Source organism: Musca autumnalis, unplaced genomic scaffold (assembly GCF_047663935.1).
Source record: "Musca autumnalis isolate F117 unplaced genomic scaffold, ASM4766393v1 scaffold_4, whole genome shotgun sequence".
NCBI lineage: Eukaryota > Metazoa > Arthropoda > Insecta > Diptera > Muscidae > Musca > Musca autumnalis.
In genome coordinates this window covers 124,259,042-124,278,611 of record NW_027411977.1, presented here as the reverse complement: position 1 = coordinate 124,278,611, position 19,570 = coordinate 124,259,042, and the positions used below count along the sequence as shown (strand labels likewise).

General features: G+C 34.7%; 1 protein-coding gene across 2 annotated transcripts; it reads left to right on the top strand.

Annotated features, from left to right (window-relative positions):
- Positions 1 to 330: 330 nt before the first annotated feature.
- Positions 331 to 18,010, top strand: aln (divergent protein kinase domain 1C). 2 transcript variants are annotated; one of them, XM_073987966.1, is made up of 7 exons: positions 402 to 871; positions 944 to 1,096; positions 1,182 to 1,319; positions 16,646 to 16,854; positions 16,931 to 17,068; positions 17,206 to 17,318; positions 17,403 to 18,010. In XM_073987966.1, exons 1-7 carry the CDS (start codon positions 722 to 724, stop codon positions 17,615 to 17,617), a joined length of 1,116 nt encoding a protein of 371 aa, XP_073844067.1. In that variant the 5' UTR covers positions 402 to 721; the 3' UTR covers positions 17,618 to 18,010. The 2 variants fall into 2 exon arrangements, with proteins under 2 accessions (XP_073844066.1, XP_073844067.1); XM_073987965.1 differs by having other exon boundaries at positions 331 to 871; positions 17,206 to 18,010.
- The last annotated feature ends 1,560 nt before the right edge of the window (positions 18,011 to 19,570 follow it).

The window sequence follows — 19,570 nt, the reverse complement described above, 5'->3', positions numbered from 1 at the left end:
ACTTACGTGGGTGGAACATTTGTATGTCCCAGTAATAAAGATATGGTCATTATACTAAAAAAAATTACCAATTTCCACACACAAATTTCGGTCCATTTAACCTGCTAAATATGTTATTTGTTACACGATTTTTTTGGAAAAACAAATATAATTTTTGCAAATTGGCAATACATAAACTTTTTGATTCAGAATTAATGTTTTTCAAATCATAATCATTAATTTTCGTCATATACATACATACATACATATGTATATGTGGAACCATACTTCATTATATTGCCATTACTGTAAAATGACTGCTACTGCGCCGAATCAAAAAATATCCTTTTTGTTGGCATTTTCGTGACATTGCCGCTACTCATTCGTAAACGTAAACATACTATAGTATGTAAAAGATAAGAAGGAAAACAATGCACCCACTAGCACGAGGTGAACCACAGGATCAAAACATAAACGGCAAAAAATGAAAACTATTCCCTTGTTTTGGACCCAAACAGTAAAAGGAGGTAGGTAGGCCATGGTGGCAAACCAATTAGAATATACACACATACATATCTACGTAAAAAGGTAACATAAGAGAGAAATGGATAAAGCGAGAAACAGGATACAAACATTGTGAAATAGAAAAAACCTCCGAAATTTTTGCAGAAACAAAGAATTCCTATCAAAACAAACAAAACATTCAGTAGTTATCAATCAATCCGACCACAGGGCAAACAAAATGTTGAATGCCTTTAAAAGAAAATTTCGAACAATTCTGCAACGTTGCATTCTATTGGCCATACTGGCGGCCATTTTTATGTTAATTGTGTCCTACATGAATTTGGAGTTTTGCTATAAAATTATGTCACAAAACAGTCTCACTTATATGGTAAGCAGAATGTGTGTATGTGTGACACTTGAAAACTGTCGTTCTTTAGCATCTCGAATCTCTTTTTTCCAGTGTAAAAAATATAAAAATTATGAATACAGTGGTACCCTGTGCGAAGAACTGTGTGCCAATGAACAATCATTTAAATCCTTCAAGTGTCCCCAAACCGATATGGGTACCATTATGTTTACCGCAGAAAAGAATGGCGATGTCTATGCCGTTAAGGTAGGATGTGATGGTGCTGCTCTGTCTTGTGCAGAAATGCATTGAATTCTTTTATCTGTGAATACTAACTTACTTGTTTCTGTAGTTGGCCCGCCACATAAAAGATGATCTAAGTTGGATTAACAGTCGGGGTATGCAGGTCTATCCAAAAATTGAAAATTTCCATCACATTGTTAAAATGCACATAACCCTCACATACAACGTAACACTGGATGATAATATGGTGAGTTAATTATATGTAAATGACTGATTATTTTTGGAAGTGGTAACATAAACGTATACATGTACATGAGGTTGACCCAAAATCGAAAAAAGCGGTCTTTGTTTCCAGAAATTACTACTATGGACCAAAGGTGAATTTTCACGAAATTGCTCTAAATACCGCAATTATTGCCCAAATCGAGAGTTCATTGCTGTGGCAAAAAACGAATCCTAAACAAGTAAAAAAGCGTTAAGTTCGGCCAGGCCAAACTTTGTATACCCTCCACCATAAAATATTAGTTTTGTTTACTGTCCACAATTTTAGGTTGAGATATTTTGTGACCACGCATACCAAAATTGCGTCAGAAAATTTATCAAAAATGTCTTCAATCGTGCGGCTCCTTTAAATGGGCTATATCAAAGTTTAGACCTATTTTGACGTTTTTTGTGAAGAAGTTTTGTGGACACTGGGAACCTCGAATGTAAAATTGCAGATAGTTCGGTCAACAAATGTGGCTAAACTCCTCAAAATATCTAAAATCGGGAGGTAACGTCATATGGGGGCTATACCAAAATATAGACCTATATTGACAAATTTCAGCGGAGAGGTATTGTTACGGCAAGGTACCTCAGATGGCTAATTACGACTAGTTCGGTTAAAAATTTTATCTAAAATCTTCAAAATAACGATAATCGGGAGGCACCGTTTTATGCGAGCTATACCACAAAAATCGAACTATGTTGACAATATTGGGTAGAGAAGTTTTGTGACCAAAATTGTTGGTGGAGATGTTTTGTGACCATTGGAAACCTTATATGTTAAATTACAGTTCGGTGCAAAAATGTAGCTAAAATCCTCAAAATATCGAATATAGCGAGGTACCGTTATATGGGGGCTATATCAAAATATGGACCTACGTTAACACTTTTTGGTGAAGATATTTTGTGATGACTAGGAACCTCAAGTTCAAATTACTGCTAGTTCGGTTCAAAAGTGTAGCTAAAATCCGCAAAATATCGAAAATCGGGAGGTACCGTTATAAGGGGCTATACCAAAACATAGACCATAACGTATCTAAAATCCTTAAAATACCGATAATCAGCAGGTACCGTTACATGGGGCTATACCAAAACATGGACCAATGTCCAACATTTTTCGAATATAAGTTTTTTGGTCACTAGGGACCTTAAATGTCAAATTATGTATGTCCACTTTGGTCTGAAAATGTAGTTAAAAGCACCAAAATATCGGAAATCAGGAGGTACCGTTATATGGGGGCTACACCAAAACATGGACCAATGTCCAACATTTTTCGAATAAAAGTTTTGTGGTCACTAGGAACCTTAAATGTCATATTATGTACGTCCACTTCGGTCTGGAAATGTAGTCAAAAGCGTCAAAATATCGGAAATCGGGGGGTACCGCTACATGGGGGCTATACCAAAACGTGGACCGATATACCCCATCAACGAACTTGACCTGCCTGCAAACAAAATTTCAGGGTCCTATCTCCATTTTTGTGGATGCTGGGGTGATTACCACAGACGGTCAGAATTGTCAGAATTTTACCCTGATCAAGAATATAGCTTTGTTCCTTTACGTTAAAGTTTCTTCAAGTTTTACCATTTTTAACTCTGAAAGCGTTCCTTAACCCCAAAAAGTTGTAAAACTGAAAGCAATTTTTAAGAGAGGAGAGAGATCCAACATGGCTTCTCTTTTACTACTTTCAGCTCGACAAATTTCGTTGTGTAAAAAGCGGAAAATCTGTCAAACTGCTGATTTGACATTTATTTGACAATTAAGGCAAAAGGAAAAAAGAAAAACTACGCGCTTTGTCAAAGCAACATAAAAAGAAATAAAATAAAATAAAATAATAAAAATTTAAACCAGTGAAATAAAAAAATAAAAAACAGTGAAATTTATTTTGTTTGTTATCTTTTTTATGCAGCCATGTTTGTTTTTTTACATTGCTGCCAGATCTACTATTTTCCCTTTAAATGCGTTAAGTGGGGTTCAGACGATCAGTTTTGACTGACAGCTTTGCTCAAATAATCGGTTGCTTGCCAGTGTGGTCGTTCATTTTTGTCAGTCATCAGGCAACCACAAAATTTTTTGTGGATGTTGGACAGTCAGCTGTTGGTTGTTTGTTTGTTTGACCGTGTGAACGAAACAACGTCAGTCAAGGAATAAATTAGCAGAGTAAATATCAAATAAAAGTTAAAAAAGTCGTGTGTTTTTATTAATTTGATTGATTATTATTGCAAATAAGAGATAAAAATAGCAGACAAAAATCTTGTCCTTCATTTTAATATCGGCCAAGCAAAAAATTGCAAACAAAACGACAAACATGGACAACGAAAATGAATTTTTAAAGGAATTTTTATGTTGCTACGAAATGCAAAGATGCCTCTGGGACATAACCAGTCCAGAATATATGATGCGCGACATTAAAACAAAAGCATATGGAGAACTACTAAATGTTTTGAAGAAATACAAGAAGGATTGTTCTATTGACGACGTCAAGAAAAACATAAACGTAATCCGCTCATCGTACAGAAGGGAATTGAAAAAAAAAAAAATAAAGCAATCTGAATCTTCTGGAGCTGGAGTGGACAGCGTTTGGCTCAGAATCTCGAATTTCTTTTAAAATATTCACATGTGAATATTGTTTTCGGGAGGCTATCCATTTTTTTACCCATTTCCTTCTTCTTGTCACTTTATTTTCTTCCTCTAAAAGCGAAGTGATCAAAAATGCACATCCAATCTTTTTTGTCATCCATATTTATTAATAAAAGTTGTTATTTATATGATTTTATAGCTATGTGAACACAGTAATTTTTCAACTTAACTGTTGGTTTGTCATAGAACTTGAATGACTGTTTGGCCGCTACGAACATCACAACAAAACTGAAGCAATCGATATTTGACCAAAAGCTGTCAGTCAAAACTGATCGTCTGAACCCCACTTTATAATAACTGTTCCACAAACATCCCAGACGGGACAGGGAGACTCTCTCATATCAATGATTTTTTTTTTTTTTTTTTTTATTTATTTAATTTTGTCCTTACGGACTTTCTTTATTGATTTCAAAATATAATTCAGTTACATTATTTTTACGAAGCCCTTGAAAGGCTTGTCTGTAAAAATATAAATATGTTTATGTATAGATTTGTTATTCATTGCTGTAGGCTTCATTTTAACATTTTAAAAATAACATTTTTACTTATTAATAAAGTACTTTTTTATTTTTTTTATTTTTAATATTTTATTACTAATTTCTAAGATCTCCTTGGGAAGTTCATTCAGAGTGGTTGGGAGAGCGACATCAAGCGATAGTTTTCCATACTCATTTTTATATTTGGGTATTGCGTAACGTCCTTCTAGTCTCCTTCTCGTACTGTGTAGGTGGTCTATTTTCTTTGCCAGGTTTGGATTGTTAGAGAATTCACCTACAATTGTCAATGAAAAAATTTCTTTGATATTTAAAATTTGTTGGGTTTTATATATTTCTTTGTTGTGTTGTACTGCATCATTCCAGTTATTATGTGCGTGTGTAGTTTTTTTTTTATGGAGGAATTTAACAATTCTGTCTTGTGTTTGTTGTAGCGTTCTGCAACACCTTGCAATTCCCCATGCTGTAACTCCGTGTCGAAGGTTGGATTCTACAAGCGAGTAGTACGCCTGTTTTAACACGTAGTAGGGTGCACAGTTGCCTAGATGATAGAGAGCAAATGCTGATTTTCGCAATTTATTCTTTAGAATATCGATGTGGGTTTTCCATTTGAAATTGTGGTCCAAGTGAACACCCAAGTATTTATAATTTTCAACTATTTCCAATTTCGTCGTACACGTTTCTTGATTTTCGTGCGTATGTAGTTTGTGAAGGCAGTTGTTGTCATGGAAAATTATTTGTATGTTTTGTTTTGGCACACTTCTTGACCTAAAGTGCATAACCTTTGTTTTGTTTGGATTTATAATGAGTCCATAATCGTGGCACCATTTAGTTATTATATTAAATTCTTGCTGCATTATAGAGCTGGCTTCTTTTATCTCTTTATGGGATACTATTATAGCAGTATCATCAGCATAAGTGAATGAAGTACTATTGTGTAGATTTTGTGTCATTTTATTCGTATAAATTAAATACAATATTGGACCCAATTTTGATCCCTGAGGGACTCCATATCGTGTGGGTAGTTTAATACTGTTAGTTTTATTAATTTGGACGCTAAAAGTTCTGTAGGTTAGGTAATCTTGGAACCATTTTAAAGAATTACCCCTTATCCCTGTCTTTTCTAGCACGTTCACAATCTTTTCATGGGATAGTGTGTCGAAGGCTTTGCTAAAATCGATGAAAAGGGCAATGCAGTTTTGTTGTTGACTTAAGTTTTTATTTATGTGGTTTGAGAAGTGTCCTAGTAGCTGATTTATGTTTTTGTTTTTTTGGAAACCATATTGGTTTTTGTTAATTATTTTGTATTTTGTTAAAAAACCAGTCAGCCTTCTTACTATGACCTCTTCCAGAACCTTTTCTAATACTGGTAGAATCGAAATTGGCCTGTAGTTTCCATAATCTGTTTTGCTGCCTCCTTTGTATATGGGTCTGATTATTGATTGTTTCAGTAACTGCGGTACTGATGATTCATATATGCTCTGGTTTATTAATTTGGCGTGAGATAAGTTGCATTATTTTTAATATCAATGGTCCTGATATTATCGATACCTGCAGATTTATTTGTATTAAGTGTGTTCAGTATTCCACTTATTTCGACATCTGTCGTATACTCAAGGAAAATTGAATTAGGGATTATTCTTTCTGAGCGTGTATTTAAAGTGATTGTATCGCAATGGTGGACTATGTTCAGAACATTTTGGTTAAAATTTGTCGCAAAGTCGTCCGCGATTTCCTTTATGTCTTTGCCAGTGAAACTATTTTTGATATGCTCATCAATATTTTTAGTTTTCTTGCCTATAACATCATTAATTACCTGCCATGTTCCACGAATATTATGTTTGTTTTTAATGAATTGCTTATACGTATGTTCGTTTTTAGCTTTGATTATTATCTTATTTAGTCTATTATTGAAGTTTTTGTAGATGCTTTCATTGGTTTTATTTGACTTATTTTTATACCACTTTTTATACAAAACGTCTCGTATACTACACGATTTTAAAATATCATCGTTCATCCAAGGAAGTCCGTTACGATTTTTCTTTTTTGAATGTTCAGAAGTTGAGTTTTCATATATTTTATTTAAAGTGTTATAAATATTAGTATAAAGTTCATCTGAGCTATTTGAGGAGCTCATAATCTCTTCCCAATTAATATTTCTGATTTGTCTATTTACATTATTTGTGTTGATTTTATGTTTTGTGTTTTTTTGAGTATCTTTCATTATTTTCGGGGTTTCATCATCTACACAAGCGTATAATGCATGGTGATCTGATATAGGACTCGTTATAATTGCAGAGTATGTCTCTCTTAATTTTTTGTTCCATCTGATGAATATATGATCTATGCATGTATTTGTATTGCGATTTTCATCTTCTCTCGTTGCTTTGGATATCATAGATTTCATTCCATTTGTTGATAGTATGCTGAGGTATTTAGATGTAAGAGCATTTTGTTTTAAAATGTCTATATTGAGATCGCCTAGTAAAACTAATTTGTTCATGTTTGCAATATCCATTAAATATCTTTCTAGTTCCATCAAAAATGCCGTCGTGCTTTTGTTTGGCGGTCTGTATATAGCCAGAACTGTTACACTTGAATTCATCATTTTGTAGCAAATATCGATTCTTGCCATTTCAGCGGACGTTATATTTACCTCCACGTTGTGAAATTGTAGAGTGTCCCTTATGTATACAGCAATTCCCCCGCCTTTGCCAACTCTGTTAAAAAAATATGGAATTAAATCCATCAATATTGTAGAAAGAATTTTCTTCATCTGTTAAATTTGTTTCACATAGGACTATTAATTGGATTTTGTTTATAATTTTTGATATATTTGTTAAAAATGTTAAGAAGTTCTTTCTTATAGATCGTATGTTCAAGTGTATCATCGACATAGGGAAATCCATATAAGTTTCTTTTATTTCATTGAAGTTGTTTATTTTATCTTTTATGTAATTCATTTTTTTCTTTTTTTTATATATAAAAATGCAATCCAAAATTCAATATGTATTTATTTATTTGGTTATCAAATTCAGTTAGAAACAGTTTCTGATATTAGGAAATGTTCTATTTACTTTTATAATGTATTTAGTTAAATTTTTCGATTATTTGATGGTGATCTCTACGTTCGCTTTATTGGGCTTTAAAAATTGTCTCCTTTTGCAAATCTTTATGTGGTAAACTGTGATACGTTCAATTCGATTTATTTATACTCTCCAAATCTGAGGCATTTTTTATTAATATGAATCTAGAGCTCTCAGTTTTACGAGCATAAAAGCATCCGTTCCTCACCCAGACGAATTTCCACTCACATTCCTTCGCTTTTGTTTTGGTCATCCATAGCAGTCGCCTGTTGTGCGGTGTAAGTTCGTCATTTAAAAATATGACGTTTTCATTTCCAGTTACTTCTTCACTTCCCCCACCTATTTGCAGCCTGTGCCTCTTTATCTTGCTCATTATTTCCCTTTTTTTGCTCAACGACGAGAACTCAATAACAATTTTTCTCCTTTTTATACCCTCCACCATAGTATGGAGGGTATATTAAGTTTGTTTTTCCGTTTGTAACGCATTGAAATACTCATTTGCGACCCTATAAAGTATATATATTCTTGATCAGGGTAAAATTCTAAGTCGATCTGAGCACGTCCGTCCGTCCGTCCGTCCGTCTGTGGTAATCACTCTAGCATCCACAAAAATGGAGATAGGACGCTGAAATTTTGGGAAAATGCGTCTTTTGTTTGCAGGCAGGTCAAGTTCGATGATGGGCTATATCGGTCCACGTTTTGGTATAGCCTCCATATAACGGTACCCCCCGATTTACGGTATTTTGACGTTTTTAGCTACATTTTCAGACCGATTTGGCTATAATTTGACATTTAGGGTTCTTAAGTGTCAGCAAACATATATAACAAAACTTGTGGACATAGGTCCACGTTTTGGTATAGCCCCCATATAACGGTACCCCCCGATTTGCGGTATTTTGACGTTTTTAGCTACATTTTTAGACCGATTTAGCTATAATTTGACATTTAGGGTTTTTAAGTATCAATAAACTTATATAACAAAAGTTGTGGACATAGGTCCACGTTTTGGTATAGCCCCCATATAACGGTACCCCCCGATATACGGTATTTTGACGTTTTTAGCTACATTATCAGACCGATGTAGCTATAATTTGACATTTAGGGTTCTTAAGTGTTAGTAAACTTATATATTAGAAGTTGTGGACATAGGTCCACGTTTTGGTATAGCCCCCATATAACGGTACCCCCCGATTTACGGTATTTTGACGGTTTTAGCTACATTTTCAGACCGATTTGGCTATAATTTGACATTTAGGGTTCTTAAGTGTCAATAAACATATATAACAAAACATGTGGACTTAGGTCCACGTTTTGGTATAGCCCCCATATAACGGTACCCCCCGATTTGCGGTATTTTGACGTTTTTAGCTACATTTTTAGACCAATTTAGCTATAATTTGACATTTAGGGTTCTTAAGTATCAATAAACATATATAACAAAAGTTGTGGACATAGGTCCACGTTTTGGTATAGCCCCCATATAACCGTACCCCCGATATACGGTATTTTGACGCTTTTAGCTACATTATCAGACCGATGTAGCCATAATTTGACATTAAGGGTTCTTAAGTGTTAGTAAACTTATATATTAGAAGTTGTGGACATAGGTCCACGTTTTGGTATAGCCCCCATATAACGGTATCCCCGATTTACGGCATTTTGACGTTTTTATCTACATTTTCAGACCGATTTAGCTATCAATTGACATTTAGGGTTCTTAAATGTGAATAAACTTATATAACTAGTGGACATAGGTCCATGTTTTGGAATAGCCCCCATATAACGTTACCGCCCGATTTCAGGTATTTTGAGAATTTTACTTACAAGTTTTAACCGAATTATCTATAATTTGAACATTTGACATTTAAAATTCTTAGTGGTCACCACACCTCTCCACCAAAAATTGTCAAGAAAGCCCCCATATAACGGTACCTCCCGATTTTCAGTAATTTGATGATTTTAGCTACAATATTAAACCGAACTAGCAGTTATTTGACATTTGAAGTTCTTAGTGGTCACAACACCTCTCCATCAAAAATTGTCAACATAGGTCCATGTTCGGATATAGCTCCCATGTAACGGTTCCTCCCAATTTTCAGTAATTTGGCAATTTTAGCTACAATTTTTAACAGAACTAACTGTAAGTTGACATTTGAAGGTTGTAGTGGTCACCACACATCTGCATCAACAATTTTCAACATAGCCCCAATTTAACGATACTTCCCGATTTTCGGTACTTTGAGGATTTTACTTAAAATTTTTAACCGAACGTAGGTCCATGTTTTTGTATAGCCCCAAAACAAACCTCCCGATTTTCCGTACCTTAGCTTTATTTTTTGGACGAACTTTCTGTAATTCGAAATTTAAAAGTCAACAAAACTTCTGCAACAAAAATTGTTCATTTAAGTTCATATTTTCGTATAGCCCAGATACCTCCGAACTAGCTGTTAATGACATTTGAAGTTCCCACGTTATGTACCGATTTTCGATATTTTGAGGATTCTAGCTAAATTTTTTATCCGAATTAGGAGTTATTTGACATTAAAGGCTCCCATCAAAAACTGTCAACATAGGCCCATGTTTTATTATAACCCCTATATAACAGTACCTCCCAATTTCTAGCCCACCAAAAATTGTCAACAGTTAGATATAGGCACCATAAAAAGGGCCTCCCGAATAAAGCATTTTATGTACATTATCTGACATTTTAACGTACTCACTTAAAGTTGGGGACAGGAATGAATATTTTATGGTGGAGGGTATGAAAAGTTCGGCCCGGCCGAACTTAATGCTTTTTTACTTGTTTCTATTTTGATTGTTCTCTCAATGTCGTTCTTATTGATTTGTACTCCAGTTTTCTCAACTATTTTGGACACCAGTACATTGACCTCGATATTCATGTCTTGTACATTGCTAATTTCAATGTTTTTGTTGATAGCTTTCTGTTCCAGTTGCTCTATTTTCTGGTTAAGCATCTCAATTTGTAAACTTTTCTCTCTATCTTTCTCATTAAGTTTCTCTATTTGTACAATCTTCTCTTTATCTCTCTCATACAAATCACGTATTTGTGTTGTTAACGTTTCAATGTTGTTGTTGATATCATCAGTTGTTTTTTCCAATTTTGTGCTCATCGTCGTTATGCTCATCGTTAGTTGTTTGATGCAAATTTCTAGGCTAGTCAGACTTGCCTTTACTTGTTCTATGTCTCTATTTTGTGACAAGTTTTCGTTGTTTTGGTGCATAGATGATGTAGGTGTGTTTATGTTTATGTTTTTAAACCTTTTGCTGCTGCTAGGTTCATCACTATCCTCTCTAAGTTGTTTCCCTTGTTGTTGTTTATGAGTGCTTTGTTGTTGTTCTTCATTTTCTGTAGGTAAAATCAAATTCCCAACGTTGGGAGATTTTATACTACACTTTTTACATCTCCACACAACTTTTTTAGTATGGTTCATACTTTTATATAAGTTCTCAGAGAGTGAGCAACATGGAGAAAAATGATATTGGCTGTTGCAATAATGACAACGCACAAAGAGATTGGTTTTTATTTCTAGTGAACATTGTCCACAAAAATATTTATTTTGCTCTTCATTTTCCATCATTTTTACTTATTATTTTAACCGAAGAAAATCCGATATTAATATAAACGATTTGTAAATTAGAAAATTGGTAGTGGTTTGATTTAATTATCTGCCGAGAAATCTACGTTGATATGCGTGTATGCGATAATGCTTGTGATCACTTCGAATGCTACAGCGACACTAATGAGTGCACCCCGATTCATATTAGCTCAATAATATGGGACCTAATGTTTATCGCCGAGTCCGAACGGCGTGTCTTACGACACCACTTTATAGAGAAGTTTTACTTAGCTGAAATACTCAGGAAATGTCGCCAACATTACTGAGGGGTATTTTGCCACCGTTGAAAATTTTGATGTACCCTGGGCGGGGAATCGAACCCACGATCTTCCGCGTGCAAGGCGGGTGTGCCTACCATTGCACCACGGGTGTGCATACCATGCGTTACAAACGGAAAAACAAACTTAATATAAAGAATGTGAAAGTCGGGTCAAATTTTGATATCGCTCCAATATGCATACTTGGTCAATTATAGGTAATTTGGGTCCTATAATGTAGCCAATATTAAAATCGGGACCGATCATCACAACTGTTTGTAGGATTAGTTTTTAAGACACAAGAATGAACTGGTAAATTGTTTCATCGATTGGACAATATATAAATAAATTCGCCCGTGGTCCCCATACAAAGCACTACGGAAGAAAAGATCGGCCAGGAGCACGGTTAAGGTTAACTGATTATCATAAATTTTTGTACAAATCGTTTTTAGCCACAACAATGAATCGTCAATTGGACCATAAATGTGGCCATTAGAGCATTTTCGTGAAAATTCGTCTTGACTATGGGAATAAAGATCGCTCAGGGGGCACGGGTTAAAGTTAAATGATTACCATAAAATCCATATACATATGTATATGGGTTTTGAACAAATGAACAAAAATTTAGGGGGTAGGCCTTTCGAAAAAAAATTGTTTTTTTTTTTTTGCCACCCTAATGTACATAAATATGTAATTAAAAGCCGAGTCAAAATTGACACTGAAATAGCAAAAATCTAGAGCCGAATATTAGTGGAGAAGTAGGGTTTGTAATTGGAAGTTATGGTCTAAAAATCCCCATCGATAACGGCCCCGGGCTTCCCCTTTGCTACGTCGGTGGCCTGTGGGATCTAGTTTAGCAAAGAACTATTCGTCTTTCCTTCTTGAATGCGTTATATACACTATTTTATTGAAGTAAAAGATATTCTTAATAACTAAATATGTAGTAAAATATGACATAACCTAACTTAGACTAGTGTGTAGAAGAGAGAGGAAGGGCGCAACAAATATGAACGAACGCATCTGCAATACAAGCCTATGGAGAGGTAATATGTAAGTAATAATAATATGAAATCTCCGGTATTTCGGTAAAATCTTCAAAATACCTTCTATGGGGGACATAGGAACCCTCAGGCCTATACTGATAATTCCCTTCTGGAATATTTTATAACCCCATGGAAGGAAGGCTAAATAACAAATTTCAGTCTTTCAGCGGGATATTGACGTCACAAACTTAAGAATTACGAAAATCGGGATCTACCGTTCTATGGGGGCTATATCGAAACGTGGACCTATACCGACGAATTTCAGTCAGAAAGGCTTTTACCTCCAACATAGACTAAATACCAATCATTTTTCACAACTTTCGACGTGGACACGGCAAAAGTTCATCGATCAAATTAAATCTTTGTATGTCGATAAAGGACCATCCATAGCGCTATGAAAAATTGTTTTAATGAATTCCATCGTGGCCGACACTCGCTAAAAACGAAGGCCGTGAGGACCGTCCAAAACGGCTGTTGTGACTGAAAAAAATAATCCGTGCGTGAAAGGATATTGCAAGATCAACATGTTATGTACCGTGAGATAGAGGCATCCTTGGGAATTTATTCCACCACCTGACCTGGATTTTTCTCGTTCGATTCCATGTCGATCCGTGCAAGAAATTTCGAAAGGCAGTGTGGATTAGACCTTTAACATCGCCGCTCTTAGAACTGCTAGAGGGTTCCTCCTCAAAACTCCAGTAGACCAATTTAATGAAGAGACTAAACCGCCCCTGCTCGTTAGCATTATAATATGTTCCTTGCAGTATACACGGTGCTCTTGAAGCAACTTAAATGTAAGGTGCTTACACCTGGGAAGTTTTTGAGGATTCTGAAACTATAATGTTCATAGATGAGAAAAATCAAAAAACAAAAAAATCGCCGGATCGTTTTTTTTTTTTTTTTAAATAAATCGCGATTCAAGTTGACATTTTTAGGAGTTTTTTTAGATTTTCACGATTTTGCTTGGAAACCGCAAATCCTATCGAAATGGGACTAAAAAAATGTTGCAGCTATGAAAATTCTCTACAAGATTGTCCTTCATGATCATTTCGTAGGTTTTACTGTTATTGAGATATTTTATAAGGTAGCGATACAGTCAGTGCATTGTCCCAATTTGAAATTCTATATCTCAATAACGGTAAAACCTACGAAATGATCATGAAGGACAATCTTGTAGAAAATATTCATAGCTACAACATTTTCTTTCGTCCCATTTCGAAAGGTCTTGAGGTTTCCAAGCAAAATTCTGAAAACCTAAAAAACCCCTAAAAAGCGCTTCGGCGATTTTTTCCCAGGTGCAAGCACCTTCCATTTAAAGTTGCTTGAGAGCACCGTGTATATGCTTACGTACACGGAGAAAAAAAGGTCTCTCTAACATATGTCGCAAACATATTTTGCAGCAAACATAATTTGTTTGCAACCAGTCCTGCTAATGTTTGGGTGCAAACAAACATTTTTTAGAGTACAAACAGATATTTGTTTGGGAGCAAACCAATTTATGTTTGGGTGCAAATAAATATTTGTTTAGTTATAATAAAAATACAAACCCAAAAGCCACAAAACCAATACAAGGGTAAATTCCAATGTTAAACACATTGAAATGCATGCTCACTTGCTCTCAGAAAGCGCTCACTGGCTATCTCTAACATATATGTCAATGATGAACGCGAAGAGAGCATTTGTATGGTGAATCGTACAAAATCGTGAAGGCGAGTGCTCATCTTGTTCATCTATGATATATGTACACACATTTATAAATGATGGTGGCATAGACTAATAAATGTATAGACGGGGAAATTGTAATGTGTTTTTTTTTTAGATGTCGCCCTCATGGAAACTGCGCTGTGTTTTCACTCAGTTGCACAATATTTTGTTGAATATTTTCATATGAGGGTGTAGATGCGGCCAAGATTACCCACTTACTGTCCTTTACCAGAATAAATAGTTTAAACATTTATAGTTATTTCCATTTTAAAAATTGAATGCATATCCAACAGATTCAATTCACACACGGTGAGAGAATTTAGGTGAGTGGCTTTCTTTGTCTATACTTTTGTTAGGCTATGGTGGTGGTTTATTGAATACGTATGTGTGAATATGAAAAATGTATTGATGTAATTACCAATATTAAATGCGATTTCTTCTTTGTGCAATAAAATATTACCATTCACCTTTCATTAATAAAAAGTACCATTTCTTTAAGAAAATACAATTTTTATTCACTCACTTACCATCTTTACTCATCGATTTTATTTAGAAAACTGAAGAAAAAGGAACCAAAATAATTCATACCATTTTTCTTTTCCTCTTCGCTTGCTAGGTGGTTAACTGTAAGAAACAGGAAGAATTACTGCTTGTGGAAAAATATCGAAACAACAAAAACGCATGAAACACACGCTTTTGGCATGCACACCACCAAAGCAAAAACAAACTTTTTTACCCTCTCGTCTTCGCTTCTGCGTCTTTTATTGCACCATACACACAGTTCTTTATTATTAAACAGCATTCCGCAGCCGCAAGAGTCCTATGGTTACTCTCTTCGACAAAAATCCTCTCTCCACCCATGAAAAAAATGTTCTAAAAAAAATATGTTGGTACCCAAATAAATAAAATTGAGATATGTTACAAAATGTTTTGTTTGCAACCATTCCCAAACATAAATTTGTTTGGATCTAAACATGTTTCTAACATATATTTTTCTGCGTTTACTACCGTGGGAGTCATTCCAATCATAAATTGGTGAATAGAATACGCGCGTCATTCCAATCATAATGTGGTGAATAGAGAATACCCACCCAGGCGTGAACGATCTTCAATATCTAGAGAGAGAGGTCTAACAATCGCTGATGCAATAACAAAAGTATCGTATGAATACTATCCTCGGAGCATATCCTACATCTATTCATGGCTTTGCAGAGAATAGTAAACTCTCTATTATGAAAATCAGAAATCGATATTATGACAATTCACTGCTATTTCCGTTTATTTTCCTAACAAACAATATAGTTCAGTCAAAATAGACATGCGTATAAGGGGGAAATAGCAAAAATTCCCACGATGCCGAATTTTGGTGGAAAACTAGGGTTTGAAATTAGAAGTAACGTCCTAATCCAATCAATCCAATGTTTACAAACGAAGTTATTTAAGGTCAAATATCATTTTTATTCATTTTTTTATTTTTCTCAAAAACTATCAGAAATCGGCTAAAGTAAAAGTTGTAGGCTTAAAAATTAAGCAAGAATGGTCTTTGTGACTTTTCAATAGGATTCACCATTCTTGAGATATCGTGATATAAGTTTTAAATTACACTTGTGAAACATTAAGCCGCTTAAGAACATTATAAGACGCACCAGTTACAATAACAAAGTCATGTGATAGGTATTTCCAAAAGCTTTCAAACGATACCCACTTAGCAGTAATCGGTCTAAACCTGGTATAAAATGGCATTTCGGGTCAAATAACCAGCGTACCGGATCCGGCGCCCATGAAAATTATACATTTCCGTATTCAGCGCAGCGCAAAAAAAATCTGAGAGTTTTCGTTGGGGTCGTTCCCGTTGGGCTTTGGATTACACATGTGGGTTAAATGGGTTATTTTTGCATAAAATGACTCTAACACGCACGCTCCGATTTTGTTGGAATTTTTTTGAAGATAGATATAATTTCGATCTTCAAGAAAACATATATTTTTAGGGGGACAGACCCGGTTACTCGGTTTAATTTAGGCGTTTTTCCTGAATATGTGCGTATTTCCGTTATAAGTGCTTTAAATAATGTTTTTTAGAACCGCTATATCTCAACAATGGTTTTTTTCCAGGAAAATTATTTAGATACATTTTTCTGTCTACAATATTTGCTCTAGTCACTTTTTGATCTGACCCACCGTTTTCAAGAAAATAATCGGAAAACCTAAAAAATCTCTAAATTTTGACCTTTGACCCAGAATAAATGCTTTTGCGAACATGGGATTGCTGGGGACTTTTAGGACATTGCTTCTAATGGCAAACCCTAGCTCTCCTCCAAAATTCAACTATGTTGAAAAATTTTGCTATTTCAATGTCTACTTTGACTGGACAATAATAGTCTCATTTGAATACAATAAACCATACCATTTCAATATATAAGATTACAAAATTTGTCTTTTATTTTAGATTAAAGCCTTAGTCAATCAGGAAATTGACAAAAATAATCCCCAGCAAATGCTTAATTTCTGGCGCCTTTTTAAGGACAATAATTATATGATGAGTAAATTATACGATGAGGATAGTCTCTTTCCAACTGTATTGGGTTCATGTGGTCCATATTATGCCACAGAAAGTTTGAATATTTTAAAAACAGAACAGAGTCTATTACAATACATGTAAGTGTGAATGTATGCTATGCAACATAGAATTTCCATATAGCTTTTGCATTTTCTGATGTTGTTTCAATTTCAGATCATCGGATTGGCAAAAACGTCTCAAATATGCCCTGAGTCTTATGGAATTTGTTTTTAAAATGGATGAAATGAAACCGGAACCATTGAGAATGTGTAAAATGAAAATTAGTAACTTTGGAGTGACGGGGGATAAGAGGTAAGTTCAAAGAGATTTTGAATTTTATATAGCCTTAAAAACCCACTGGAATAGAGCAGCACTGTTGTTGCAATTAATTCAATGTGCTCTGCTCGTAAACCATAGTCACAAAATCAATATTCCATTTTATTTTTCAGAATCAAGTATGAAAATGCTGAACATGTCTATGTGGAGACGAAAATCGACAAACGTTTATCGGACGGTTCGCCCTGTGAAGAGGATGCAGATTGTAATTTTCACTACTGTATGGGTAAATGTGATCCAAAAACTTCGACATGCACCGGAACACAACAAAACAATAATTTACAAATATTTTGCGATAAAATTCTCAAAGGTGGTGGTCTGTTTCCTGGACTATTGGCATCAGCAAAAACTCCCAAGAATCTCATGAAAATGGTCAAAAATTGCATAGATCCATCCAAATTCAATAATTTGCATGTGCCAGGTAGGCTGTATGCTCCAAATACAGAATTGGCGCTACGTCTATACAATGAAATGAAACGTTTGCACAAAGTCGATTCCAAGGAAACAGTTGTTGGAACTAATTAAACCAAAAAATCAAGCGGAAACTAAAAAGAATTTTAGTTAAAGAAACGCAATTATTGAACAGCAATACAATAACAAATATTCCTTTAGGATGAGGGAACGCATGGGGTTTGGCTCAAAGTCACTTTATACCCACCCTTCCTGCCTACCAAGCAATTGACAAAAAACTACAACAGTAGTTGTTATCTACAAAATACTTTATCACGAAATACTTTATAATTCTAAGAAGAATATTGTAAACCCTCCTTAATATTTTAAAATAAAAATAGGTTAGGTGTAGTGCAACAAATAAGTCTAATCTTAATGCTCATCTTTTTTAACGGCTACTCTAAGTTACAATACATAGCTAATAATAAAAACAAATAATATAGAAATTTTAAAGATTTACTTGGGTAATTTTGTTGAAATGTGTTTTATTTTTTTTTTTAACATAAATTGTTGTTTATAACTGTGGAAAAAAAAGGTTTCAAAAAATACTTCATATCTGCAAATGTTTGTATAAATAAAAGCTATCAAACTCAGCCATTGTCTTCCAGCCATTCACATCCGATATGCCGGATGAGCTGTGTGTATTCGCTAGAATACACTTTTTCAATACAAAACTCCTTAGGCCATATTAACTCGATTAATTCAATTAATTAAAAACTTTCATAAACCCTGACCTTCGTCCTAATATGACAACAATAAATGAAAATGTTTGAAATTAGAGAAACATTTTTTTTTTCAAAACAAAAAACTTATAGAATTGATGAGGATTTGTGGCAAATCTGAAAATAAACTTCTCTCTGGCTTTTCCAAAGCAATTTAACACAGCACACTTAAAACCCTTGTTTTACATTAACCCTTTGGGTGCCTGTTTTTTGTTTTTATACCCTCCACCATAGTATGGAGGGTATATTAAGTTTGTTTTTCCGTTTGTAACGCATTGAAATACTCATTTGCGACCCTATAAAGTATATATATTCTTGATCAGGGTAAAATTCTAAGTCGATCTGAGCACGTCCGTCCGTCCGTCCGTCTGTGGTAATCACTCTAGCATCCACAAAAATAGAGATAGGAAGCTGAAAATGCGAAAATGCGTCTTTTGTTTGCAGTCAGGTCAAGTTCGATGATGGGCTATATCGGTCCACGTTTTGGTATAGCCCCCATATAACGGTACCCCCCGATTTACGGTATTTTGACGTTTTTTGCTACATTTTCAGACCGATTTGGCTATAATTTGACATTTAGGGTTCTTAAGTGTCAACAAACATATATAACGAAACTTGTGGACATAGGTCCACGTTTTGGTATAGCCCCCATATAACGGTACCCCCGATTTGCGGTATTTTGACGTTTTTAGCTACATTTTTTGACCGATTTAGCTATAATTTGAAATTTAGGGTTCTTAAGTATCAATAAACTTATATAACAAAAGTTGTGGACATAGGTCCACGTTTTGGTATAGCCCCCATATAACGGTACCTCCCGATATACGGTATTTTGACGTTTTTAGCTACATTATCAGACCGATGTAGCTATAATTTGACATTTAGGGTTCTTAAGTGTTAATAAACTTATAAATTAGAAGTTGTGGACATAGGTCCACGTTTTGGTATAGCCCCCATATAACCGTACCCCCGATTTGCGGTATTTTTACGTTTTTAGCTAAATTTTCAGACCGATGTAGCTATAATTTGACATTTGGGGTTCTTAAAAGTCAATAAACTTATATAACAAAAGTTGTGGACATAGGTACACGTATTGGTATAGCCCCCATATAACGGTACCCCCGATTTACGGTATTTTGACGGGTTTAGCTACATTTTCAGACCGATTTAGCTATAATTTGACATTTAGGGTTCTTAAAAATCAATAAACTTATATAACAAAAGTTGTGGACATAGGTACACGTATTGGTATAGCCCCCATATATCGGTACCCCCCGATTTACGGTATTTTGACGGGTTTAGCTAC